Source organism: Anomalospiza imberbis, chromosome 5 (assembly GCF_031753505.1).
Source record: "Anomalospiza imberbis isolate Cuckoo-Finch-1a 21T00152 chromosome 5, ASM3175350v1, whole genome shotgun sequence".
NCBI classification, from domain to species: domain Eukaryota; kingdom Metazoa; phylum Chordata; class Aves; order Passeriformes; family Viduidae; genus Anomalospiza; species Anomalospiza imberbis.
Window position 1 is genome coordinate 34,413,397 of NC_089685.1, and position 16,972 is coordinate 34,430,368.

The 16,972-nt window shown below is 43.7% G+C and overlaps 2 protein-coding genes across 3 annotated transcripts; one reads left to right on the forward strand and one right to left on the reverse strand.

The window, feature by feature from the left end:
• Positions 1 to 1,602: 1,602 nt before the first annotated feature.
• LRRC10 (leucine rich repeat containing 10) lies at positions 1,603 to 3,910 on the reverse strand. Its single transcript, XM_068190192.1, has one exon. It carries the CDS (start codon positions 2,437 to 2,439, stop codon positions 1,603 to 1,605), a length of 837 nt encoding a protein of 278 aa, XP_068046293.1. The 5' UTR covers positions 2,440 to 3,910.
• Positions 3,911 to 6,285: 2,375 nt separating this feature from the next.
• Positions 6,286 to 16,767, forward strand: LOC137473994 (cathepsin E-A-like). 2 transcript variants are annotated; one of them, XM_068190190.1, is made up of 9 exons: positions 6,313 to 7,332; positions 7,508 to 7,685; positions 9,670 to 9,787; positions 10,294 to 10,412; positions 10,888 to 11,087; positions 11,762 to 11,884; positions 12,803 to 12,947; positions 15,375 to 15,473; positions 15,566 to 16,767. In XM_068190190.1, the coding sequence occupies exons 1-9, from the start codon at positions 7,277 to 7,279 to the stop codon at positions 15,743 to 15,745; spliced, it is 1,218 nt and encodes a 405-aa protein (XP_068046291.1). In that variant the 5' UTR covers positions 6,313 to 7,276; the 3' UTR covers positions 15,746 to 16,767. The 2 variants fall into 2 exon arrangements, with proteins under 2 accessions (XP_068046292.1, XP_068046291.1); XM_068190191.1 differs by lacking the exon at positions 11,762 to 11,884 and having other exon boundaries at positions 6,286 to 7,332.
• The last annotated feature ends 205 nt before the right edge of the window (positions 16,768 to 16,972 follow it).

The window sequence follows — 16,972 nt, forward strand, 5'->3', positions numbered from 1 at the left end:
TGCTTACAGAATCCTCCCCTTAACTCTTGACAGAGACTCTTCAGCTCTTTGGAAGGGACAGTGCTGTATGGAGAGGGCTGAGTGAAACAGACCATTGATAAGCTAGTGAAAGCACGCTCTTCCCCATCCCATCAGATAAATACAGAACTAGCTCAGTTCTGTGGGATATAAAATACTGACCTTGGATATTAAAATAGTACCCCTAACTCACCTCCTGCTTTCCTTTTTGTAGGAAGAAATTGTTGGAACAAGACTAGATAAAGAATTTGCTGTTAATTCCAAAGAAGGATTTTTTTTTTACTTGGCAAGATGCTAATATACTTTTATTTAATTTGACTAGGAGTACACTACATGGGTGCCAGCCAGATGCAAATTTGGACTTCATTTTACAAGGCAAGAAGTGCTAGCAGAATCTATATATTTCCAGATAATTTTTCAAGCATGTAGATGACATTAAGCAGTCACAAACTGGCATGGAATCAAACCTTTTCTGGGAAGTCAGCTGCCGCTTCTGCAGGCTGTGCTGGTGAGAGTTCTACTCAAAGAATGTGCCACCAAGGTCTTTCCACTCTTGTTAATAACAAAACCTGTCACCTAATTCAATCATGCTGTGGAGTCTAAAGTTAAAAATGTCACTTGGAGCCAGATTTCTGTTAGTCAATTAAAGCAAAGCTTAAGAAAATAGTGCATTTTTAAGGGGATCTGAATTGGTCCAAGTTGCAAGCTTGAGAAATACCCAGCTAAAATCATCTGAGTAAAGTTTGCCTCATCAGATTATGTGCAAGCTTATAGTGACAGCTCACAGCCCTGGATTTTATTCATGCAAGTTTACCTCTGCAGCTCTTCTGGCTTTTCCTTTTTAGTCAGGCTTTAATTTTCTTCTTTGCTCTTGCATGAAAACTTGTCCTGTACAGCTGCCTTCAGAGGCAATCTTGGCAGTAACAAAACCCAGCAGCAAAGCCTACAGCTTTCCTCATCATCATTTGAATGCTGCTCGTCAGTAATGAAACAGTTGTCACAAATTTTGGAGGAAGAAAGAGGAGAGCCCCCTGTACATATGTGCTGTTTCCTTGATGGTGCAGCTGGGACTCTGCTACCACATCCCACTCAGCAGACAGGGAAACCTTCAAGGTGTTGCCGCGTTTCAGATAAAGTAAATTGAGACCAATGCTGTGGGTTGCTTTAGAGCTGTGGGTGTCAGCAGTGATCACCTTGAGCAGTGGCTTCCAGCTGAGCTGGGACACTTCAGCAAGGTGCAAGAGAGGAGGGTGAGCCCACCGGTGAGGAGCAGCACGTCCATTCTGCTCCATGCAATCCACCTATGGCAAACATCTAAACTGAATCTTATCTCTATTGTGAACTATGCGTGGTCCCGGCGTGGGAGGAGTGGGAGAGTCTGTTCCAGGGAGAGTGCTGGGTGCTGCACAAAGACGGGTGTCTGTGCAAGAGTTTTGCTGTCACATTATCTCCAAGCTGGTGCACATACTCCTAATGACTGCCAGGCGGTGTGGTGCTCCCTGGACACCAGCAAGCAAGGGAGAAGTAGAGGTTGGGCAGTGGTGGGAGTGCTCTGCCACCATGGCCAAAAGGGGCAGCTGAGGGTCAGCAAGGCTCAGTTTCTGGCTCGGTCTTGGCAGCAGGAGGTAGCAATGGTTTCTCATCGAGTGTGATTTCTATCACCGCCCCGGATCGCTTGCGGGGCTCGGGGGTCTCCTCTGACCACCTGCCCACCCTGCGCACCCCTTTGGCCACTTTGGGTGCATTCCTACAGGGGTTGTGGTCGTAGATCACCAGCTTCAGGCCGGGAAGGTGAGCAAGGCTGGGGAAGAACCGGATGGAATTGCGATCCACGTCGATCACCTCCAAGAAGGGCATGTCCAGGAGCACGGGAGGGAACTCGGACAGCAGGTTTCCTGACAGCCAGATGGTGCGCAGCTCCTGCAGGCACTGCAGCTGGGGAGGGAGGCTGCGCAAGGCGTTGGAGCCGGCGTGCAGCGTCTTGAGCAGGCTGAGCTCGCACACCACTTCGGGCAGGTACTGCAGGCAGTTGGACTCGATCCACAGGGTCTTCAGGTTCTGCAGGAGTCGGAGCTCGAGGGGCAGGCTGCAGAGCTTGTTGTTGCCCAGGTAGAGGATGCACAGCTGCTTCAGTGTGCACACAACTAGGGGCAGTGCTTTGAAGTTGTTGAAGTCCAGTGCCAAGATTTGCAGGTTTTGCAGTTGTTCCAGCTCAGGGGGCAGATGGTTCAGGTTGTTGTCACTCAGGTACAGCTTAACCAGTTCCCTAAAAGAGCAAATGTGCACAGGCAGCCGCCTCATCTGCCTGCCACTCAGATCGACCATTTTATCCACTGGCATCTCTTCTAGGTCTTCTAGGAGGTACTTCTGGCACTTGTTAGAGGGCACAAAAGCAAGTATGGCTTTCAGACTGTTGCCCATCTCAGGATTTTGTTTTGGGATGGTAGGGACTGCACGGGACAGGAGGCTGCCTTGATCTTCTGCTGCACACTGGCCTGTTGGTAACTCATTCCTCCCAATATAAGGCTCTGTTTACATGGCACCAGCCATTAATCTCAAGGGCTCTGAAATGCTTCTGATAACTGAATGAGTGTTTTGTGATGGGGATTATAGACAGGACGACTCAGGGCCCAGGTCTCCCTCTCTCCCTACATTTCCACTTGCTTGCCCACCCCCAAAACATTCCTTCTTCCCTCCCCTTGCACACTGTAAATATTCTTTGATTTTGCCCCAAACAAAATTAGGGTCACACCAATGCCCCAGCCCCTCAGTTCTTGCTGCAGCTGTGTTGTCTGTGTAACCAATGCAGGCAGCAAGGATGGGCCTGGGAAAGTAAACACCACAGCAGACCAAAGTTTTAAGCTAAGATATTTAACTTTCATGAAACTTTCAGCAGGAGTGTCAGATATGATCAAATTGCTGTATAAAATACCTGTCAAGACTTGACTGACTTTCAAGACGAGTGGCAATTTCAGGGATGTATTTTGAAAGGTAGCAAATACTTGGATTTCAGAGTGTAACTTGCCACCCAGTACTTACCTTAAAGCTTTAACACAAATACTTGGCAAACTGCTATCTTGAGCGGTTCTACCGTTTATGTTCCTTATTTAATGGTATATATTATAGCCTCTGGCACTCTTGGTTGTGTAGGGCCTTTTTCATTTATGTTTTACTTCTTGTCTGTAGGGTCTTTTTAATTACATTGTTTTACTCCTTGTCTGAATCCCAATGTAATATGCTATCACAAATTGCCAAGGTTGTTCTCCCTCTGCTTTCCAACTGTGCTACTGCAGTTCCTGTGTCTGTACCAAAACCTGTCAAGAAACTCCCATGGATTTAATTCCATCAAGATTCTCCCTTGTTATGAGTGAAATAAGTCTGTTTTTGTAAAGTTATAGCTATTTAGATGTGACGGTGTAAACTGTTCTAGTCTCATCATGACCCATTTTGCTATTCAGTTCTAATTTCTAGGAGCATTCCCATGTATAGGAACCTCTGCATAGTTTGACATGTTGAGCTGGTGCTATTTCAAGCTTTTCTGGGGACTCCTATTTGTCCCTACCCATGGCAGGGAGGTTGGAACTACATGATCTTTACGATTCCTTCCAACCCAATCCTTTCTGTGGTTGTGCTGCCTCTGTGTTGGCCATGGCTCTACTACGGACTTTGGATGTGAAAGCTGGATGATCGTTTTAAGGTAAAATAGCCTTTTCACCATCTGGCTCTTTGCTTTGATATCTACAGCTCATTGCTGTAATTTTCCATGCTTACTGTAATTTAGGGAGAATACTTTCTTTGAACAAGCTGCAGTTAGTTTTGGGGTATCAGGTGCTATACTACCAAAATCTGTGACTGCTGAGAGCCACACACTCTTGAAAGATGAAAGGCAGAGCAAGCAGAAAATTGAGGAAAAGGCACCACTTAAGGTGGCTTCTGGATTTCTGGTCAAATCTAGTTATATAGAGCTCTCTACTATCACTTGCTTTCAAATGTAAAACAGCTCTTAGCTATCAATTGGGTATAGGCTATAGGATGTTTATGAGCCTTTCCCCCACAAGATGAGTGGCTATGCCATGCAGCAGTGATGCTGTGAAGTGTATGGAGGAGACAACTGGGTATAGGCTATAGGATGTTTATGAGCCTTTCCCCCACAAGATGAGTGGCTATGCCATGCAGCAGTGATGCTGTGAAGTGTATGGAGGAGACAACTGGGTATAGGCTATAGGATGTTTATGAGCCTTTCCCCCACAAGATGAGTGGCTATGCCATGCAGCAGTGATGCTGTGAAGTGTATGGAGGAGAACAATAGAGAGGGCACCTGGGAAACAGTGTTGCAGCAGGACAGAGAGCAGTGAGTGCTGAGACCTGAGTGCCATAAAATCAGTTTTGGATGGGGAAGCTGGTCAGAGTATCAAGCCTGGACAACAAAGAAGATGTCACAGTCATCTGTGGTGGTGCTGTGGAATAGAGGGCCTGAAAGCTCCCTCTCTGATGGTGGGACGTGCTGCGCATGGCATCCCAGAAGCAAGAAGCCAGTTTGCACTGCATGAGCATCTCCTTTTAAACACTTTACTGCTTTTTTACTGATACTCTGTGGCCTGTCAGAAGACCACTGTGGGGAATGTGTCAGCAGGATGTTGTATTTGTTTTTCATTTCTAAAGAGCCTTGGCACCTTTTGAAGGCAAGGGTTCCTACCCTTAAGGCACTGTAGACTACAGGTGTGGAAAACCAAATGCATTTGGCATAATTAATAATGAATATACATCCACAGCAAGGTCTTGTCTTTTAGGCATTTTTTTTCAGATAACCTACTAATCATAAAAACACAAGAGCATAGCTAAGAATATATTAATGATATAGTTTAGGCGTATTTTTCTCAATAATCCATATGTAGACAAATAACTTAGCAAAGTACTTTACGTCTGCAGATACAGATATGGATTTTTTTTTTTTTTTCTATTTGAATTATTTCTCCTTAATGGAACTTTTAAGCTGCAGATAACTATTTCTTAGGGATCCTCTGCACTGTAGTTTAATCATTATTCCAGGTTATCAAAAAAGGTCACAATGACCTTTTGTTGCTGCATTTTGTACCTCTGTTAGCTAAATTAATGTCTGCTTGGAACATAGAGTAAGATCAGAGAATTTGGGAAAGAATAACCTCTGTGTGTGGATTAATACAGGACTACACTTGCAGTAAAATGAACAATTGAGTTCTTTCTGAGAATCAGCTACTCAGTGGAGGCACTAAGGCAAAGGCAGTCCTCACAGTAGACCCAGGCGGTGTTTTGAAAGCTTCATGTCTTCAAAGTTACCCTCCAACAGGAACATTATCAACTTCCCAGAAGCATTTGTAGCATTTGAGGAAAAGTTCAAGTGATAAAGGCACTCGGCACAGACATTGTCATGCTCTTGTCAAAGCGACACTGCCCTACCCAAGGGCATGACATCTGCTCTGCTGTGCATCAAGTGACAGGTGGGGGCTCCTTGAGAAATGCCTTTTCTTTCTAGATTTCACAAATGGCTGCCTCTTTGCTGACCATTCCCATTTCCAGCAGCCAGCTCTTGCAGCTCGGTGGCTGGGATGGCTGTGGGACAGAAAATGTGATTGTTTGCTGATAACTTGTGTAAAACCTTTGAGTTCAGGAGAAATGGGGACTATTACTCAGAGATAGATAATTGAAAAAAAAATTAGAATAAAATACAAATCAATATAAAAGATGAATTTTTGAGATTCTATTATTTTTTTAAACAAGATATTATAATAGAGATACTGGTGCTTTTTCAAATCCAAAGCTCTGCCCACAGCTGTGTGATGACACCAGGCTCAGCCTTTGCTGAGATTTTTTAGCCCTTACAATTTTGGATGTACATTGGAAAAAGCAAACTCTATTTCAAAATCTGGGGGAACTAATAAATAGAGCTCTAAACTTATTGATTTTAAGCCTCTCATACCCCTCCTCAATCAGTCTGACATAGCAAGGGAAGTGACTTAAAGGAGCAATTTTTGTTTGCTTTGTATTTATTTGAAGACTATGGCAGGCATTTAGACCTCTTCTTGGCTCTCAAATGGTGTGTGATTGGGTTTTTCTTATGTTTTTTCTTGACATTGCTGCTAGAGCAGAAGATGACAACTCCTGCTTCCTCCATGTCCTTTGACATTCATTCCTTGCTGTGCTGTTGCACATCTGCTCTCTTTTGGGATAATTACTTAGTTCCAGTTCACCTTTGCATAGTGAGCAGTTTATTTTAAATACATGGTGTGTTGTGAGGAAAAAAAAAAGTGGTTACTCTTTTCCCAGCATCCTACCATAGCCTTTTGAACAAAAATGGCTGATTATTCAAAGTTAGCTTTAATATATGCTAGGCTGCAGTATGTGGTTGCTTACTGCTCTTTCTTGTGCAGAGGAAAGATTCAAAAAGTCTTGTAAGTAAACCACAAACTCTGTGCTCTGTTTCCTCCTGGGCAGCTGAGAGGTTGGAGGTTGTGCTCTGCCAAATCAGCCTCTTTTTGACATCATTATTTCTCTGCAGGCTTGACTTGAATCCAAGTATAGGAGTGTGAGCCACTAACCCTAGGAAACTTGCAGGAAAATAAATCCAAGAGAGCTCTTCCAAATGTCTTGCTGAAATGTGTGCAAAATTATTGCTAGTTTGTACTGTATTTTGCAGTATTGTACTGCTGTGTTTTTTACTTTGAAGATCCATTTTATAGCGTGGCAGTCACATTTATGTTTAGACTGGAGCTCTCCCATAGATAGGGAATTAAATTTCAGCTGTTAAGGGGTGACTTATCACAAGCCCACCAAATGTCAGCTCAGCCCTGCTGAAATGTCTCCATGCAGAAGGGAAATGGTTATATATTATGTCCTCTTTCTCTGCACTGAGCACTTCTGAGCAACATCTCACTAAAGCAAGCTTGAAAAGCAGCAAGTCCTTGGACTGCTTCCTCTTTCTTATTCTAGTAGGAGCCAAGCTCACCCCATGAATTGTATTTATGTAAAAGACATTAAGGATTTAGTTAAGTGTCTATTTGGTTTAGACTGTGCCCTGGTTATCTGTGCCTGAGTAGCTCCACTGGACACCACTATTTGCACAAACCAGCGGTTAGTCTGAGAGTAAATTAATCAGTTTTCTGCCAAAGCACTGACCTCCTGCAATTGATTGACCTGGCGAGCAGCCCTCAGCTGACAACAGGCCATAAAAAAGGGACTTCTGAGCAAAGGAGTGTCATTAGACTCTGAACCTCTTGGAGCCATGAGGGCAATACTGTTGGCTGTGGTTTACATCCCGCTCATCGTGGCTGTGGAACGGTAAGAAAACACGTCTGGCTTCACTGACACACATCTCAGCCGGCTTCATGGGGTGACCTCCTCTTGTTGCTACTTGAGGTCTCAAAAAAGAAACCTTTGTTTAAAAAAACAGATTATATGACAGTTCTAGGAAGGACAATCAGGGTTTTTTTGTGTGTTTATTTTATTTGCATAGAATCCCTTTGATTCGATTCAAATCTATCAAGAAACAGCTGAAGGAAAAGGGAGAATTAGAGGAATTTTGGAGGAATCACCACCCTGATGTTTTTGCCCGGAGGTATCTGCATTGTTTCCCTGCAGATATTGCTTTATCAGTAGGAGCTGCTTCAGAAAGGCTGTATGATTACATGAATGTAAGTACAGTTTTGGTAATGCAATCATTAGGACTCATCGTTCTACTGAAGGCAGGGTTTTTTCCCAGCACATTTCAAATCTAGTCTGTCAATGAAATTATAGGGCTTGTGGTGTCTTGTTGCTTTATGCTATAAATATTAGATCATAAAAAAACAGGTTGCAATCTGCAAAATAAAGCATGTCTAGATCTAGGATAATATGGGACCTGAGTAGAAAGCTGATGTAGAGTAGCAGTTTTACTTTTGTATAGATCTGTTATGGACTCGGTTGGGTCCCCAAAGAAATATGGGAGGTTTGCCTGTATCAGTCTTGGCATACTACAGGGTTTTTCACAGCAGAAGCTGATTGCTTCATTTAGTCATATTCTATTTACCAGACACTTGGATGCTTCTGTGTTATAAAAAAATCCTCCAAATCTAATTTATTTAATCAGATGGAATCAAAAATCAGTGATGATAATGTCTTAAGTAGAGTTTTTTTATTTTTCTGCTATTATCTCCGGAGTTTAATATGTGTTTAATATTGGAGACTGACCTGGGAGGATTTAACATCTAAACTGAAAAAGGAAAAAATATTAATTTCTGTGGATCTCAGACAGGCAAGTAATCAAGTCTACCATTCTGTAATCTGTCTTTCCTGGTTTTAGAATTTTGTCTGTTTGGATGGTCTCTGTTTTCTCTTTTATTTGGTTTTTCTGCTATGCTTATCTCAAGGGAAACTAAGCAGCAGAAATGTTGTGAAGTCTTCACCTGAACAGGGAATGGAATCAAAGGAAAGGCCAAATTAATTCAGCAAGAACTTATTGACACTTGAGGGCCATAAATAAATAAGTATGTGAAGAAGAGCGAAGGACACTAAAACACTTCAACCTGCTTTAAAATTTATTTCAAAGAAGGATAAATGAAAATCTCAAAACAACAAAGCAAAACCCACCTCCCCAGCATACTCAAGTAGCACCAGGAACAGTTTTATTGCAGTGTGTATGTGGGTTCTCTGGTTGTATGTTTTTGTTTTCGGTTTGTTTGTTTAATGAACATCCCTTAGGTTTGTTTAATGCAGGAAGAAATAGAATCCTACTGTATAGTTGGATATTCTCTTAAATGCATGCTTGCTTTCCTTTTCAAGATTATCTCATTCAGACTGTATATTTTGGGGTCAGAAATGTCAGTTTATTAATTGACAAGTATGCACTTGAATGTACATATTCAAATACTTGTATTGCTGAGAAAGGTTTGGCACTAGCTACTGCTTTTCTATCTGTGGTTGAATTCCAGAAATGCCTCTTCCTAAAAATAAGTCTCTTAATGCTGAAGTGCTCTTCCAGGGCCAGATAGGAGCACTTAGAGACTTGTATACGGGATGTGGATAAGCACTTCACTCCAGCATTCACGTGTTCACAGATTATCTCAGTCTCAATTGGTGTCCAGGGATGGTCAGTGGTTTCTTCATCAGCTGGATGAACTTTGTCCAGTACATCAGGAACAGTTTGTGCAGCACAATACTTTTTGACTTGCTATAGTAGCTGCTAATTACAAAGGAAAAAGGGCAGCTACATAAAACAGTGTTTGTGCCACTGGTCGGAGCCCTCTGAAGCTGGCAGAGGAAGGTCATCCTGACTTTCCTTATTGACATCAGTAAGGAACAGCCTGAAAGTCTGTGTGGTCATGTGAGAGTTTCATCTTGAGGATGACCTTGCCACCTCTGAAGCCAGTGCAAGAGGGTTTGTTGACTCCATAGGGAGCCCAACTGAATGTTTGCTTAAAAGGCCTTAAAAATGCCACACCATTGTTCATTCAGCTGGAGTAAAACCTGCTGCTAGAAGCCACTTGTGGAACCAGACACGCTTCGTGTGGTGCGCCTTCGCGTTTAAATGGAATTGCGCAGCAGCCCCTGAGGGAGTGCTGTGGGATGCTCCCAGTCAGGGCTCTTCCCCAGAGCAGCTGGTTGGAGGCTGCCCGGTCTGAGCGGGTCGTTCTCCCGCAGGCGCAGTACTACGGGGTTGTGAGCGTGGGGACACCGCCCCAGAGGTTCACCGTCGTGTTTGACACCGGCTCCTCCAACTTCTGGGTCCCGTCCGCTTACTGCATCAGCGAGGCCTGCAGTAAGAAATGTTGTTCTCCTCGATGTTTCTCTTGTCTTGGGTCCAGAGACCTTGCCCAGTTCTCCTTTCCCAAGAAGCTTGCCTGCAGGAGGGAGCTGCAATGGGGGGATTTGGAGCATCCCTTAGGGCTGCTCTCCTCTCCCCAGTTTGCTCCTCTGTCCCTCATGTCACTCTGCAGCCAGGGCAGGCACCAGCTGCAAATGCCCAGAGACCCTCTGCACCATGAGGTAAAAGGCATGAAAATAGACCTGGGAGACCTACCAACAGAAGTGGAAATGCCCATTTCTGTTCTAATTTTTCCTCTGAAATGCAAAATTACCACTCTGGATCTCTGGTACAGAAAAACTGGGGTCTCCAGGGAAACTGAGGTGCCTGCGGTACTTCTTCAACAATTGTCTCTTGAGAAAAAATCGGGTTCTCCTACATCTCATCTCGTTCTGCACTGGGGAGTGGGTGGGTTGCCAGGACCTCCCCTCAGTGTAGAGATGTAATTTTTTTTTGTGTAGGGGTGCACCAGAAATTTAAGTCCTTCAAGTCAGATTCATATGAGCACGGAGGAGAAGCCTTCTCCCTGCAGTACGGATCAGGACAGCTTCTGGGCATTGCTGGCAAAGACACACTGCAGGTGAGTGTCCACCTCAAATGGCTGTCAGCCTCCACACCAACTGTTTGCAGGGCAGCTCAGATACTGGCCTTGCCCTGGAAAACTTTGCCTGGATTAGGCAAGGGCAGAGTGAGGTCCCACCAAGCTGAGTGCTGAGAGGTGTGGGTTCTGCCCCAGCTTTGTGCTACCAACACAAAAGCCTCACATTTTATTTTTAATTTCTGCTTGTCTTCTTGGATCCTCTTATGGGCTTATGAAGAAGCAGCCACATAAATAAGGCATTCTAAGGAATCAGTGCTGCCTATGTGCCAAATGGGCATGTGCTATGTTGATGCAAGTCACACAAAGATGGCCAGGCTTTATAAACTGAGTGAATCTATTGATATGGATCAGAAATATGGCTAATTTCTTGTTAGTGGTGGTGTCATTACTTCCAGTTGTGGTTGTTCTTTGCTTGCTTGTTTGTTGCCTTTTTTTTTTTTTTTTTACCAAACAGATAAGTAACATCTCCATCAAGGGACAGGACTTCGGCGAGTCAGTGTTTGAGCCAGGAACAACTTTTGTCCTTGCCCACTTTGATGGTGTACTGGGTTTAGGCTACCCCTCCTTGGCAGTGGGCAATGCTCTGCCTGTGTTTGACAGCATCATGAACCAGCACCTGGTAGAGGAGCCAGTCTTCTCTTTCTATCTGAAAAGGTCTGTCTTTAAAATGACACTGCTAAAACAGAAGTAAATCTAGTTTAACTGTTGATAGAAACAACTGTGCATCTGTATAAAGTTTCAACCCAAGAAAGACATACATTTCCCCCATTTTTTGAGTCTTTGTGGTTTTTTTTTTTTTTTTCAATTTGACATTGCATGGCATGAAGATCATGGCATGAAAAGAAAAAAGGTTATGGGGAGGACCATGACTTTTTGAACAGAGATTTATTCTTGTTGGAGCTGGTCATAAATAAAAGTTCCCAGCTCAGACTTGCCATGTCATTCTCCAGAGGTTTCCCGCTGGCCCATGCAGATGAACAGAAGTGCTGTGCTACACCCAAATAGCCACATTTCAGAAAAATACTGTTCCCTAATCTGGACCTAGTTGCAACTCCACCTATTTTTCTAGTGTTTCTTCTGAGCTGAGAGTAGCAACTGGCTCAGCCTGCTCCCCATGCCTACTTTGGTGCCAACAGTAAGTCTTCTCAGAGGTTGTTTGGAGGGTCTGAGTTGGAACACATACAGTGATAATTTAGTAATAATCCCTTTCAGCCATCCATATCTGAATTTAGAAAGGGCTGAGATTTGACTTTTGCTTTTTAAATGTAATCTCATTGGTGCGTACTGGCACACTCCCATGTCTGTGTAAAACTGTTTTCTGCTTTCAGAGGAGATGACACCGAGAATGGCGGTGAGTTGATTCTGGGGGGAATAGACCATTCTCTCTACAAAGGCTCAATCCACTGGGTCCCAGTCACTGAGAAAAGCTACTGGCAAATACATGTGAACAAGTATGTATGTATGTATAAAAACCCTGGTGAAATTCACCTCCCTAGGTAAACCCCTAGAGGCAGAAACACCTGGTGACACAGGTGCAGGAGGGCTCAGCTGCAGTGTTTTAGTCCTGTGCCCCTCAAAGAGGGGTTCACCAGGATGTGAGATCAGGGTTTGTTAGTTCTCTAAATCTGGTGTGACGTGGGAAGCTGGTGTCTGGAAGAGCATGTTAGTATCTTTTAATATGATACACCAGTGGTCAAGATGAGTCTTGGTGGACTGTTCAGTTAAGAGGTTAAGGCACCCAGGAATAGAATCCAGCTCTGGGTCCTGCTTTTACCTGTCCTGCTAACTTTGGTCGAAATAGCCAGTGTTCCTTTGACCCACCTCTAGCACACTGCCTAAATTGATGAGAGCACATACCTGGGGGTGAGGACAAATTCATCAGCAGGAAGCACATGATTGGAGTTGTAGGAGTCTCGAGAGAGAAAAGTGGATCCACAGACATTCTTGTCTTTAGCAAAGCTTGGCAGCTTGTTTTAATCATGGAAACACAGAAACACCAGGGTTGGAAAAGATCTTTAAGATCATGGAGTACAACTGTCAATCCGGCACCACTACCAAGTACATCACTAAACCATGTCTTCAAGAGCCACATTCACACATATTTTGAGCACTTCCAAGGATGATGGCCCTACCACTTCCTGGACAGCCTGTTCCAATGCTTTACAATGCTTTCTGTGAAGAAATTTTTCCTAATATCCAATCTAAATCTACCCTGGTACAACTTGAGGCCGTTTCCTCTTGTCCTGACACTTGTTGTCTGGAATTGACTTCAGTCAGTACTCTGTTACTTTAGCTAGCAATAATACAGTATATCAGTCACAGTGTATATGCCATTTGCTTAAAGCTGCATTTTTTTTTTTCATTTGCAGTATAAAGATCCAGGGCCGGGTGGCATTTTGCTCCCATGGCTGCGAAGCCATCGTTGACTCAGGCACTTCTCTTATTACCGGCCCCTCTTCACAAATCAGGCGACTGCAGGCATATATTGGGGCAAGTCCATCAAATACTGGAGAGGTAAAAACTGTACAGCCAGAAGACTGCTAGAGAGAAACTGGTATATGATGCAAAGGGTTGGAAAATAACAAAAATGATGGCTTAGACAGGTGCCAGTGAAAGCCTTGTTTCCAGGACAACACTGAGCTCTGAGCCAAGCTGCTTTTGACCTATATGCCTTGTCCTAGTCTTTTTCCCAAATGTTCACTTCATCTTCTATACTGGTGTGTAAGGAAATAATGGGGACATCTGCTTAAGGAAGTGATCTGTACTCTGCATGAGAGATAATTTTCTTTTGGAAGCTCAGAGGGTCTTCAAGGTCCCCAGCTCTAGCTGTTGGCTCTCCCAAGCCAGGAGGGATTTGGTGCTGATGGCCAGCTATGTCAGCATCATATGGAAAGGGAATGGTATTTTAATGGCAGCCCCACAGTGGTTTCACTGACAGAGCCTCTCACTGTCAGCTTGCAGTGGAGCAGTTGGTGTCATGCCAGAGCTCCTGGGAGGGATGCACATCAGTGTCACTCACAATGCTGGCTCCTAGCAGGAGCACAGGACAAGGCTTGCTGGCTCTTACTCTTCCTCCTGAACTTTAGTCCACTGACCCTTTCCTGGTTTTCCTTTCTTCCCTGCTGCTGTCTGCTGCATCTCCCTTGCTGACACTCCTCACCACCCCTTCCTGTCCTGCCTCCAGGGAAAGAGGAGTTTATTTTACCATGCCTATTTCTGACCCTTGGCTGACTCCCACAGGTCACCACGTTGCCAAAGCTCCGGTGCTCAAGCAAAGCTGCAGTGCGTTGCTTTTTTAAACACTGAATTTTACAGAATATTCTGAATTGGAAGGGACCCACAAGGATCACCAAGTCCAACTCTCAGGCAAATGGCCTGTACAGGGATCAAACCCACGGCCCTGGTGTTACTAGCACCATGTTCTAACCAACTGAGCTAATCTCAATTTGTCTTGATCCTGACCCAAAGCTACACTAGGAAGAAAATTAAGAGTATTGCAAATGTCCAATGCACTGGACAAAGAGCAAAGACAAAAGTGGACTCTTCATTCACTGTCATTTGTAAGAGGAGGACTTGCAGTGACCTCTGTGTAACTCCTGAGGCTCTTGATTCTTTCTCAGTCAAACCTTTAATCTTGATTTTGTTCAAGTTTTTAGATACATGCCAAAGAGTACGCTCTGATAACAAGTTGATTTTATAATGGGTCATGCTAATGAACATAGATAAAATACCTATTTCCAATGTACTTATACTAGCCTAATGTAAACAAGGTCATTGCTGTGTAGGTTCATATATACACCAGTATTGACTTAAGAACATTCATTTGGCATCTCAGATTTCACAAAAAAGCATCCTGGGAATAAGAGTTTCTGTGACTGATTTTTAGCAATCATAGACAGACTACACATATTGGCTGAAATTTATCCCTGTAAAAGTGAGTGTATCCACCCCAGATTTTACCAGAACTTTTATCTCCTTTCAGCAAGGATTGATTTTTTCTGGATGTACTATTCTGTAATAGCTATGTAAAAGAATTATATCTTGTTTCTTGTATCCTACAAATCATTTTACTGGCTTTTTGTATCCTTGTCCTCTGTATCCCATGATTCGTTTTGTTCTAATGGAATACCAGTTGGTAAGTGTACATAAGATGTAGGGTTATGTTTCATAAAATAGATTGAAAAACAGCAAAAAGCAGATTTTTCCTTCTAGGAAGCCTCTTAAAAATGACTTATAACACTACAGTTTACAGCAAAGATTCTTCTGGGACTTGGAGCATTCTGCAGTTCTGTTTCCTACACTAGTTGTTTCATGAAATAACCAGAAAGGCCAGGAAAATATCTTCTCTGTTGCTGTAACTGAATATGTTATTTATGTACATTAATGATCATGCCAGAGTTTGGTCCTTCAACTCTTTAAATCCCATTCCAGGGCAAAGTTTAAGCATAAAGTGCTCTGTTCCTCACTAGCTTTTTTTTTTTTTTTTCCCCCTAAAGTCATGGTATTATGGGAGGACCTGAGGTGAACTGCGCCCATAGGGTGCTCCCTCTGTGGCTGGAGCAGCTCCCTCTGCCCTGTCAAGGACAGAGCATTAGAGAACTTTTGCTCAGCAGACCTTGCTGATGTAGGCTGGCTGGGGCTCACATGCTTAGTTTTGCCTTTGAGTTGCACAGGGAGGCTATCAGAGCCCCTTCAACTCCTTTCTTTTGGGACTTGCAAGGATTTTCATCAGCCCGGGGTCCCTAGGGTGCAGTGGTTTGGGCTGCTGGGCTGGTTTGACCGAGTACAGGAAAGCTGGAGGGCAGTGTTAGGCTGTAAGTCAGCCTGATGCTGTTTCTCTGTAGTAAATTCACTATTAGCTGCTCCAAAAGCCTTGAATTCAAAGAGCAGTACTTGGAGAAAGACAAAGCGATCCCATCTCAGTCAGTGCATTGTGTCCAGTTTCTCGTAGACTGCAGAAGACTGTCGAGCTTGCCTCATGTAAGCTTCACGATCGGACACCGCGAATACAAGCTGGCAGCAGAGCAGTACGTCATAAAGGTGAGTATCAGCAGCTTCCCTGCTCCCTGCTCCTTGCTCCCTGAGCTGGGGATGGAGCAGGCTGCTGCAGGGACATGTGCTTTCCCTTCCAGGAGTCTATTGATGACCAAACCTTCTGCATGAGTGGCTTTCAGTCTCTCGACATCCCCACTCGCACTGGCTCACTCTGGATTTTAGGAGATGTCTTCATGTCTGCATTTTACTGTATTTTTGATCGTGGGAATGACAGAGTGGGATTTGCAAAAGCTGTTCACAGAAAGGATTACTACTGAGCCATAATAGCATTTATTCTGTCTTAAGTTAATGTAATGATCTTCAACACATGTGTGAAGAAGAGCTTTTACTGAAACTCTGGACATAAATGCACATTGTGTTGTTCCTGTCCAAGTTTTAAGGACTTTGCAGTGATCCTTGTCCCAGATGATATTATTTGGTTAATTATCTATATGTTTACAAGGGAGAAACAATTTTTCCTGAGTAACTCATGGACACTACAGCTCTCATGATAAAGCAGCAGAGCATCTCAGCATTCAGATTTGCAAAAGATCAGGAAGAATAAAAATGCTGAACTGTGCCAGGCTGAAAAGATTGCAGATGTGTGTGGGGAAAACGAATCCTAATCCTGTCTCGTCTGGCTATCCTTTTTTTTCTTTTTGTGTGCGTGTTCCCACCTAATTTCCTACAGCTTTCCTTTCCATCATTATTTTTCATGTTTTGGGTTTTGTTCAACTTTGTTTCCTGAGTGCCATGGAAATTATCTTTAAATTAGCTTGCTCCAAACAGCTTATATAAAAGGGAATTTGACTAAGGCCTGTGTAGCCACTAATTTCAACTCCTTGCACTATTTCTTGCTCCTTACACCACCTATCAAACCTGCTTTTTCCCTGGGATTCATTAAACCTTGCTAATTCTCCTTTTTTGGGTCTTGGCATTTGACGTCTGTGCCTTAGGTCAGATGCTGCTTTTGGTGCCTGACTTCTCTCCCCCTCAGCAGTGTGAGCAGCTGGAGCAGCATCTATTCACATTAGAAATCCAGACTGCATCCTGTGCAAAGGGATACCAGTGTTCTCCACCTCAGATGAGTTATGGGATCCATGCACCAGCACTACACATCTGCTGTCCCTTGCTCAGCCCCTTCTTGTCAGCAGTGGCAGAAGTTTCAGATGAAACAGCCGCAGGTAGCTGTGCTGATTTGGCAAAAGATTCACCTAAATTCTACCCATTGGATTATTTGTTTGGATTGCTAAAGCTGATACTGCCCCCATACACATGAATAAAACTTAACCAAATAAAATCTGCTTTATCTCAGTGCTGTTTCAGTTACATTTTATTTACATTTTCTTTACAGTGGTTCCAGTGCTGGGAGGAAGGGGAGTTGAGGGTGGAACAACAATTGAAAATTCAGGTTGGTCTCTGTCCTGGAGGAAAAAAAAATGTCATGTGTCGGCATGTTGGGGCTGCTTGTATCTTCCTAAAGCCTGCAAATGTCTGCAGTCCCA

Excerpts from the sequence above, each read along its gene's own strand:
- LRRC10 (XM_068190192.1), bottom strand. The coding sequence starts at position 2,439 with ATGGGCAACAGTCTGAAAGCCATACTTGCTTTTGTGCCCTCTAACAAG.
- LOC137473994 (XM_068190190.1), top strand. The coding sequence starts at position 7,277 with ATGAGGGCAATACTGTTGGCTGTGGTTTACATCCCGCTCATCGTGGCT. Across the intron at positions 10,413-10,887 it reads CTGGCAAAGACACACTGCAG|ATAAGTAACATCTCCATCAA; the intron begins GTGAGTGTCCAC and ends TTTACCAAACAG. Across the intron at positions 15,474-15,565 it reads CAGAGCAGTACGTCATAAAG|GAGTCTATTGATGACCAAAC; the intron begins GTGAGTATCAGC and ends TTTCCCTTCCAG.